The 10,717-nt window shown below is 40.1% G+C and overlaps 1 protein-coding gene across 2 annotated transcripts in view; it reads left to right on the plus strand.

Moving 5' to 3' along the window:
* The window catches only part of AGTR1 (angiotensin II receptor type 1), a 51,085-nt gene extending 40,672 nt beyond the window's left edge, over window positions 1-10,413 (plus strand). For both annotated transcript variants that reach the window (XM_061168073.1, XM_061168072.1), the window contains exon 3: window positions 8,195-10,413. In XM_061168073.1, coding sequence (XP_061024056.1) covers window positions 8,241-9,320 — 1,080 coding nt within the window. In that variant the 5' untranslated portion in view covers window positions 8,195-8,240 and the 3' untranslated portion in view covers window positions 9,321-10,413. The remainder of the gene's footprint in view (window positions 1-8,194) is intronic.
* The last annotated feature ends 304 nt before the right edge of the window (window positions 10,414-10,717 follow it).

Raw genomic sequence — 10,717 nt, forward strand, 5'->3', positions numbered from 1 at the left:
TTCAGGTCAGTTCAGTCGCTCAGTCGTGTCTGACTCTTTGCGACCCCATGAATCGAAGCGCGCCAGGCCTCCCTGTCCATCACCAACTCCCGGAGTTTACTCAGACTCATGCCCATTGAGTCGGTGATGCCATTCAACCATCTCATCCTCTGTCGTCCCCTTCTCCTCCTGCCCCCAATCCCTCCCAGCATCAGGGTCTTTTCCAGTGAGTCAACTCTTTGCATGAGGTGGCCAAAGTACTGGAGTTTCAGCTTCAGCATCAGTCCTTCCAATGAACACCCAGGACTGATCTCCTTTAGGATGGACTGGTTGGATCTCCTTGCAGTCCAAGGGACTCTCAAGAGCTTTCTCCAACACCACAGTTCGAAAGGATCAATTCTTTGGTGCTCAGCTTTCTTCACAGCCCAACTCTCACATCCATACATGACCACTGGAAAAACCATAGCCTTGACCAGATGGACCTTTGTTGACAAAGTAATGTCTCTGCTTTTTAATATGATGTCTAGGTTGGTCATAACTTTCCTTCCAAGGAGTAAGCATCTTTTAATGTCATGGCTGCAGTCACCATCTGCAGTATTTTGGAGCCCCCCAAAACACAGTCAGCCACTGTTTCCACTGTTTCCCCATCTATTTCCCATGAAGTGATGGGACCAGATGCCAGGATCTTAGTTTTCTGAATGTTGAGCTTTAAGTCAACTTTTTCACTCTCCTCTTTCACTTTCATCAAGAGGCTCTTTAGTTCCTCTTCACTTTCTGCCATAAGGGTGGTGTCATCTGCATATCTGAGGTTATTGATATTTCTCCCGGCAGTGTTACATTATTAGATATTAAAGTATTGAATAATATCCAAGAAGGAAAAGTTTTGTATTAACATTATACTTTCCTTGAAGTTTATACCCTAACTTGGAAAGAGCTTCTGAATTTCCTTTCATAACACTGAGTTCTTCAGCTTCCTGGCCTATTTTGGACAATGCAAAGGGCAGGACGGGTTGAGGATGACACAACATTTAACCACTGTCATCAGAGTTGGTTACACTTGGTATGAACAGAAATAAGAAAGTAGTTTGCACTGCTTTCATTTCTTCTGAGGGCAGGCCATGGTGGATGATACTGATTTTGTAAGAGGGTCAGAAACCACTATTTAACCATTTAGACATACCACACTTGTCTTCATTAAGTCTGAGAAGATTGAATCTTAAGTATTTAATTAAAATGACATTAAAACTTTTACTACATATTTTTGTATTAAGAGAAAGATTCATCAGGGAATTGCAGAGGGCAAGCGAAATCATCTCCAAGGAAAGTAACAGAGAAGGAGTCAGGCTGGGATTACCAACCAGAAGCATGGCATTCTCCTGTGTATCTGACTTGACAGTAGGTCACATGCCTTATAATATAGACTTTCTGCCATGCTTTCTTCTACATGGCTGCGAGGAGTCCCAGCATAAATGAGAGTGTCATCCAGAAAGACCTGGATGCTTCATCAAAGGCCATGATGGAGAGGGTGGAGCAAGAAGGACAAGACTATGGTCTAACGCTTATTGGATCCAAGCAACTTAACTATTATCACCAAATAATGTGCAGAGCAACTTCCAGTCAAGATGAGGACAATGGATTAAGCAATTATGGATATTAACCTCTTTTCTCTACATTAAATATCACGTTAGGGCACCGAATAAGAATTAAGACCACATGGGCCAGGGACAAACCAACACCAGATAGACAGTTGAGATAAAGTTCTAATGACTTTACCAGAATGGACGTAAAGACCATTAGACTCACGTACTGAAGGCAACTGAAACTGGCTTTCCTGGTTAAAGCCAGGAACTGGAAAACTACTGCCCACTGTGATCTAAGACTAAAATAACTTTTGTAGACCAGTAAAAATGCGAGAATTTTTACCTCTACCTCTAGGGTAGAGGGCCTAATGGCTTCCCTGGTGGCTGAGTTGGTAAAGAATCTGTGTGCAATGCAGGAAACCCCAGGTTCCTGGGTCAGAAAGATCCCCTGAAGAAGGGATAGGCTACCCACTCCAGTATTTGGGTGTGACTCAGATGGTAAAGAAGAGACCTGGATTCGATCCCTGGGTTGGGAAGATCCCCTGGAGAAGGGGATGGCAGCCCACTCCAGGATTCTTGCCTGGAGAATCCCCATGGACGGAGGAGCTGACGGGCTGCAGTCCATGAGGTCGCAAAGAGTCAGACACGACACAGCTGAGTGACTAAGCAGAGCACAGAGGGCCTAACACGCAGCATCTGCAAAGTAAGGGGTCGCAAACCAGGCTGAGGACTGGCTCCAAGAGCTTTTCCAATCAACTGAGTGTTGTATGTCCAAGCGGAAATTTCACCCACCACCACCATCCGGACACTCAGACCTCCTAAAGAAGCTAATCTTCACTAGAGATGGACTCACAGTCAAAGACTACAAAACCTAAAATGAAGGCAAATGCCAAGAAAGAATGTCTGTAGATGAAACAAATAGAATTTACATCTGAAGAACTGCAAACAGTAAAGCAATTGCATAGGGGCTCTTAACATACAGATGTTCAAAATGTTTAAGGAGGTAAGGATTGAAATAGACCCCATAAAATAAGAACAGAAGGGTAAGATATAGGAACAAGTGGCTTTGAAAAAGAAACAAGTAGAAACTCTAAAAATTTTAGTGCCAGCTTCTATGATTCAATGAATTCACAAATAGATACTGACTTAAAGTTGTTCCCTGTAGAATGCCTCACTCATTACTGGGGGAAAAACACACAGGAGCAAAATCAGTTGCTTTCTAATGTCTGAATTATAACATAAGATCAATAAAGGGAATGCCTTTTGAACAGGATGGTTTATTGAGCTCTCCATCACGACAAGAAACTTACAAACACTGACCTACTCTTTCTGATATTTAAGAAGATACTTTGATAGATTATCCTAAAATATAATTACTTAGTCTCTTAGTTCTTTCTTTATTATCATAGGAAACTTCAGGGTGGTTTTTTTTCCCTTCAGATTGTAAACTCATTTAAAAAAGGAGCTTCTAAAAAAATAAATAAATAATTTAAAAAGGAGCTTCTAATGGACAATTTAATTAGATTGGTTTGGGCTTGAATAAAAGCTTAAGGAGGTATTAATATTCTAATCAATTTTTAGGAATGTGGATGAACCTAGAGACTGTCATACAGAGTGAAGTAAGTCAAAAAGAGAAAAGTGAATATCACATATTAACTCATGTATGTGGGATCTAGAAAAACGGTATGATGATCTTATTTGCAAGGCAGAAGTAGAGACACAGACATAAAGGTCAGATGTATGGATACCAAAGGGGAAGGGTGGGGTGGGGAGAACTGGGAGACTGGCATTGACACATATACGCTATTGATACCATGGAGAAAATAGGAAACTAATGAGGACCCACTCTACAGGGAAGTCTGAGCAGTGCCCTGTGGTGACCTAGATGGGGAGGAAATCCATGAAAGAGGGGGTACATGTGTATGTGAGGCTGATTCACTGGGCTATACAGTAGAAACTAACAAAACATTGTGAAGGAACTATACTCCAATAAAAATTAAGGAAAAAATACAAAGCTGTTCTTGAAAAGTCAAAAAAAATATTCTAAGCGAACGTCTTGGGGAAATATTCTTAGAATTAAAAAAAAAAAGATAAAAAGAAAATCTTTCTTGGGTTTATTTTTAAGAACCAGGGAAGCTATCAAGGATTGCAAGGTAATTCCTACTAAACAACCCATAGATAAATGTGGTGTGGCCACCATGAGCCAACTTTCTGTTTGCAGCAGCCTGAGAGTTTCCACCTGACTCATGGAAAATGTCTTCAGCTGCTTAAGATTAGCTTTTACTCATACTTTGTTAGAACAACCGCTTGGTGTTTTTAGCCTTTTAATGGCCAGAAAAAGAGCTTACCAGTGATAAACTTTTTTTTTTTTTTTTTAATCTCTCATGCTTTTTTGACTCATGGCTTAACCAGCCCTTGCTTTGCATTCAAAATAATAATAGTAAAGATCCACATAAAACACACTTATTAAATACTTACTGCTTGAGAGATAGACCCAGTACTTTTAAGTTATCTCATTTAATTACAACAATTTAGTGCAATGAGAGGCATTGCTCCCATTTCTTATAGATGAGGAAACTGAGACTTACGTACATCCAGAGAAATGGGATGACTTACTCAGAGCTCCACATACCTGTGCGTGGTAAGGGAAGATTCACTGACAAGCATTTTGACTCTGAATTCCATCTTCCTTCCCCCAAGAGGAGATGATGTTGTGGAGCTCATGTAAAGTGCAGAGCCTGAGTAAAAGCTACAGCGAGACCCAGAAATAGAGAGGGCCCCCCCCTCCAACGTTTTCACTCAGCATCCTACCCGCCTGTAACCCTACTGGGAGAAGCAGCAGAATGAAACAAAAAAATAGCTGCTTTCCAAGACTCAAAAGTTTGGAGCCCACATCTCTTCCTCCTTCAGCTGCTCACCAAAATCGCATCCTCTCAAGCTTCAAAGAGAAGCAGCCTAGTCTTCATTTGTTTATTATCAATCGAAGGTGACTCCAGTCACGGGAGTTCCATTTTTCTCTCCCTAGAACCAGCTCTCTCCAGGGAAGGCTACAAGCAGTAACAGCGCAGACTAAGAGAACAATATTTTTTACACACCCGCATGGCCCTTGGCACCCTTCCATCCAGGACACATTCATACACCATCCATGCCCAGAAGGTTCTGCAGTATCTACAAATTTACCGGAGCCGTTTCCCGTAGATGAAGCTGAAGGCATTCATAAAGAAGGAGAAGTTCAAGCGATGACAACATCTCTAGTCTACCCTAGCTGGCCAGATGCTTGCCTTTAAGTGCTAACCACTCTGATTTCCATACATCCTCCAAAGCCTACGCGCCATCTCTGGGAAGCGTCCCTGATCACTCTCAGAAATCCTCACCACTAGGCAGGGTCGGTAATAAATACAGAACATTTCACATGCCTACGGTATGGTATAAGGATTCAACACATTAGAGACAATTCTGGCTTTAAGACTCCTGATCCCCCAGCTAGACTATGGGGAGGAGCAGAAGGACTGTGATTTTATTAACTTGGCACTCCTTACCCCAACACATAACAGGTGTTGAGTGAACATGGGATGAAAGGATAATGGCCTGATGAATGCACCGTTTGCATTTCTGCTTCCTTTTACTTGTTCCTGATGTTTTCATCACTGAAGTTCCTCTCCCTCTCTCCTCACTAGGTAGGAAGTCTTGGTCATTACTTACATAAACATTTATATAAAAGGTTCTTCCAATTAGTATACTCAGTGCTATGCTCAGAGTTTCTCAAGTAATATTCATTAAAACAATAGATGCCTCACTCAAATTTCCAGGGATGTTGCTCTAGCTGCTCAGAGCAACCTTTTATATTAGTCAATATGGATCAATGGAAACTTATGAAAAGGCTGACCTCACAATGTGAAAGAATTGGACTATAAATCCATGTTTATAAATTGGTCCTTTCAAATACAAAATTTTCCACAGGGATTCTTTTATAAATGATGGTTACAGTGCAGGCCTACTCAATAAAATTTTACCCCCTCTAGACAAAAATTAATGGAACCAACCAGAGTTGTGTGCCCTCAAAGTAAGATGAAGAGAAGAAAGAGAATTTCCTTCCCGCTCTTGGGCACCCAACTCAGGGCACCCAAATTTATTCCTTCCTTTTAGTGCCCTTATGCCCAAAGTGAAACAAATATTTAACTCTCCCTATATTCAGTTACAGAGTTATGGAGTTCAACCCAGGACACTTTTAATCTTTGAGATTCTATAACCTTGACATTTTCAATTTTTCCTAGGCAAAATCCAACTTATCTCAACTAGATATTAGAAGAACAAATAATTAATCCACATTAAGGTGTAAATGACTGCTAGCCATTTATGAAGTATTTACTTTTTAATAGAGAATATTTGTTTACCTAAATGAATATATACTTTTAAATTGGCATAATTTTAGTAACTATGACTTTTTTAAAAACTGAAAAATCAGCAAAGTGTAGAGAAATCCTTCTGGGTGAAAAAGAAATAGGTCAAACCTCCCTGGTAACTTAGCCCTAGTTTCTATTAAATTATTCCTTATTTTCATCTTCTTTTGTTTTGTAAACTACAGATTTCTAAAAGTGCCAAGGGTTTATTTTGTCAATTTAAATTGGGTTGGGTTTAGGTTTTAGCTTATTATCAAAGGTGAGGCTCAGGTTGACACTGAGCATTTTCTATCAGATTCTTTGGGAGCAGAATGTGAATTGATTTCATTAGCCCCCTAGAAATTAGTCTCAATACTCTCCACTTACAGTTTTAAGTGATATAATATTCACCCATTCATGTGTCCACCTGTTTTCTTACTCATCAGACATTTACTGTCTGCCTTCTGGAAGGTATGAGGGTTTACACTAGTGAGCAAGATGATTGCCAAACAGGCCTTATCCTCAAACTGCTGACAGACGGGCGGAGAAGACAGATAAGTCAACATGTCGTTATCACACACCGGGCGAAACCTACATCCAAAGTGCACAAAACAAGGGAACAGCCAATTGCCCAGGCAAGTTAGGAAGGCCCCACGGAGCATGTGGCGTTTGCTTGTGGGTGGATGCTGAGACCCCTGCGAATGAAAAGATAAGAAAGGGATTTAGTTCATACAGTTCTGACTACAAAAGGAGAAGAGCCAAAAACCTCAGGTAGGGAGAATAAGTGCCCCCCAGGGGGAGGCAGAGAGACCACTTAAGACCCTCTTCTTCCCAGTGTTACATTTTATAATCTGGCTAATTGAGACTCATCCTTCTCACAGCACCACTCCACTACTGCCTTAGGTGCGTGTGCTCAGCCAGCTCTCCCAGACACTAGATGCAGCTCTCCTGGGAGACTGCTGCTGCTGCTAAGCCGTCTGACTCTGTGCGACCCCATAGACGGCAGCCCACCAAGCTCCCCCGCCCCTGGATTCTCCAGGCAGGAACACCTGGGCAGCCTAGAAGTGTCTTATTCCCATTCCTCTTCTTACCCTGGACACTTTGCTACAAAGTGAAGCAAATCTAGGGACCCATGCTCTTCTAGGGACACACTCCTGGTGGAGCAATGGGGTCTTTAGCCAACTTTCCCCTGCCTGGCCAGCCTTGCCGATGCCTGGGGCTGTCTTTCAACTCAGAGCATGCCTGTGCCCCATCCTGCCATGTGACCCTCACAGCACCTTCAGCTTCCCTCCAAGGGTTTTTAGATAGACTCTTGTCTACGGCAGAATATGATGCTTCTCTAAATCACATCAATGAGAAGCTTGATTGTTGATTATGTAAAATATTGGAGCAAATATTTGCAGAGGTCTTTATGGAGCTCATTTCAGAGTATCTGATTCTTCCTAAAATCCTAAAGAACTGCTGCTGCTGCCTTGAACCCTGACAAAACACATTTTATTGTTAATCCTGACCTAATCTATTCATTTTACATCCTTTATTAAACAAATGGTTAATTGAGATTAAACTCCAGAAATGGCTTGTGGGCACAAAGTTAGGAGATTCAGGCCCTTTTGCTACACTGAGTTGGAAGTTAAAGAGTAAGTGGTGACTGCATGTAATGACCTGGAAAACCATACAGAGAATGCTGTTCCCCAAAGCCTTCAGCCTTCCCTTTTATCCCCTCTTAAATCAATTCCTCAGGCAAATCCTTCCTCAACCTAGAGGCAGGAATTCCAACCACTTAAGAGAGGATGCTAATCATCTTTATACCTAAGAATGTGAGATGAAAGGAATGGTTCAAAGAATAAGGTACAGATATGTCACATTTCTGAGGTTTAAGACAATTAGCTTTGCTTACCTAAGGAAAATCTCAAGTCTTTCTGAATAACTAATTCAGTAGTATTTTCTGAGATTTATCTTATGTTTTTTAATCTAGGATTCACTCTTAGAAAAAAAGGCAAAGGACTTATGTGAGTATTCACCTAGGAACCCACTCCCACTGATCTGGGGGATAGTTATCATTCCCTAGAAAAGCAGTGTGTTCTGAAACTTAATTTAAATGTGCAATCTTAAGATTTTTATCTGCTCACAGCTTTTCTCCAGAAAATATGATCTGATTTCTTTTCCTAAAACTAAAGTTAAGGTATTTATGAATAAGACATAAAACTATTTGTTTACAACTGGAAATTTCATCTTTTTCATTTTTATTTTTTCTAGGTGCATTTGGCATAGTGTCTGAGACTGACTAACCCAAGAGATCAAAATGATCCTCAACTCTTCCACCGAAGATGGTATTAAAAGAATCCAAGATGATTGTCCCAAAGCTGGAAGGCACAATTACATATTCATCATGATCCCTACTTTATATAGTATTATCTTTGTGGTGGGGATATTTGGAAACAGCTTGGTGGTGATTGTCATTTACTTTTACATGAAACTGAAGACTGTGGCCAGTGTTTTTCTTTTGAATTTAGCTCTGGCTGACTTATGCTTTTTACTGACTTTGCCACTGTGGGCTGTCTACACTGCTATGGAATACCGCTGGCCCTTCGGCAATTACCTGTGTAAGATCGCTTCAGCCAGCGTCAGTTTCAACCTCTACGCCAGTGTGTTTCTCCTCACATGCCTGAGCATTGACCGCTACCTGGCTATTGTTCACCCAATGAAGTCCCGCCTCCGGCGCACAATGCTTGTGGCCAAAGTCACCTGCATCATTATTTGGCTGCTGGCAGGTTTGGCCAGTTTGCCAACTATAATCCACCGCAATGTATTTTTCATCGAGAATACCAATATCACAGTTTGCGCTTTCCATTACGAATCCCAAAATTCTACCCTCCCGGTAGGGTTGGGCCTCACCAAGAATATACTGGGATTCTTGTTTCCTTTTCTGATCATTCTTACAAGCTACACTCTTATTTGGAAGACCCTGAAGAAGGCTTATGAAATTCAGAAGAACAAACCAAGAAAAGATGACATTTTCAAGATAATTTTGGCAATCGTGCTTTTCTTTTTCTTTTCCTGGGTTCCCCACCAGATATTCACTTTTATGGATGTGTTAATTCAGTTGGGCCTCATCCGTGACTGTAAAATTGAAGATATTGTTGACACAGCCATGCCCATCACTATTTGCTTGGCTTATTTTAACAATTGCCTGAATCCTCTCTTTTATGGCTTTCTAGGGAAAAAATTTAAAAAATATTTTCTACAGCTTCTGAAATACATTCCCCCAAAGACCAAATCCCACTCAAACCTGTCAACAAAAATGAGCACACTCTCCTACCGCCCCTCGGAAAATGGAAACTCTTCTACCAAGAAGCCTGCCCCATGCCTTGAGGTTGAGTGACACCCTTGAAGCCTGTCTGCGAAGTCACCTTAAAGAAGGAGCAAGAAAAGCATTCTTGTAGAACACCTCACTGCCGAGTGAGCATGGGATACACTTCAGAATAAAGGAGAAATAGATCATGTGGACTGGACTGATGCATCTACAGCTCTGAACAAACGTTCTGCCCTTTGCAACTCAACAACACGAAGCCACATTCTGCCATGTTTTGCATTAGACAGGTGATGCCCACTCAAAGAACTGATGTCAGAAACTGGATGAAAGTGTTGATTTGGAAATTTTACTGGGAGAAGTGTCCTCTCCCTAGGCTGCTCTTGTTCTGTTATTTTTGATTTCCACATGAAAGTACTTAGAATATGTTAAACCTCAAGAGGAGCAACAGGAGAGAAGAGCTTAAGACTGCCATGCCCAATTTCCAAAGGGCAGCAAAGCTTTCATGCCTATTTAGCTATTAGCAACTGCGGCCCACTTGTACCTGCTACTACACATTTCATACAAAGACTCGCTAAGCGGTAGTTGTCAGGTTTCAGAAGCTTTCGTGAAATGCAACCCGTGTCTTATAGATTCACACTGCCAAAATATGCCAGCTGAGTGGCTTATTTGTATAATGATGTTACTATAGTCATGTATAAAAATTAAATTACTTGTAAAGGTGTTATTCCAGTCCCAGGTAGTCGTTTTAGTTTTATTTCAGATCTGAGAAGTATATATATTTTGTGGTGAAAAGATTATATATCATAAAATATGCCTTACTGTTTTAAAAAGTATATATTCAACCTGTGCATGTATCTCTCTAAACTGCTGTTATCTTATTAAAATTTGGCAAAGTTATAGTCACATTAAAATAATGTTATTGCAATGTATTTAATCTTCATTACTTAAAGTAGATTGTTGGTTTATTTTTAAAACAAGACAACTGTGAATAAGTATAAATGTATTTCCATTTAATTAAATCTTGATACAACTGATAGTTTAATACTGTTGGTTTTAGATTTAATATCCTGCTATTGAAAATACAAAGAACACACTTTCTTCCACTGCATGGAAGAAACATGGAATAAATATACCATTTTGAGTTTTCCAAAGTTTGTCATGCAACAAAGAAAAAACTCGTTCCTTATAACACTAAAATAATACATTATTTTACACAAAATTTTAATAGGGTTTTTCTATTCACATGCATGATAATTGTAACAAATATAGAACATATAAGAATATATAAGAAAAAAAAGTCATATTTAGTTCTCCTGCTCAAAAATTACCATTTTAACATTTGGGTACCTTATTCTACTTTTCTTGTATTCATTATACACACATACATGTTTAAATCATGATATAGAAATCATAATGTATTTTGTATGCAAATTTTCCATTTAATGACATAGCATAGTAGTTTGCTA

This window comes from Dama dama, chromosome 19 (assembly GCF_033118175.1).
Source record: "Dama dama isolate Ldn47 chromosome 19, ASM3311817v1, whole genome shotgun sequence".
In the NCBI taxonomy this organism is placed as follows: Eukaryota; Metazoa; Chordata; class Mammalia; order Artiodactyla; family Cervidae; genus Dama; species Dama dama.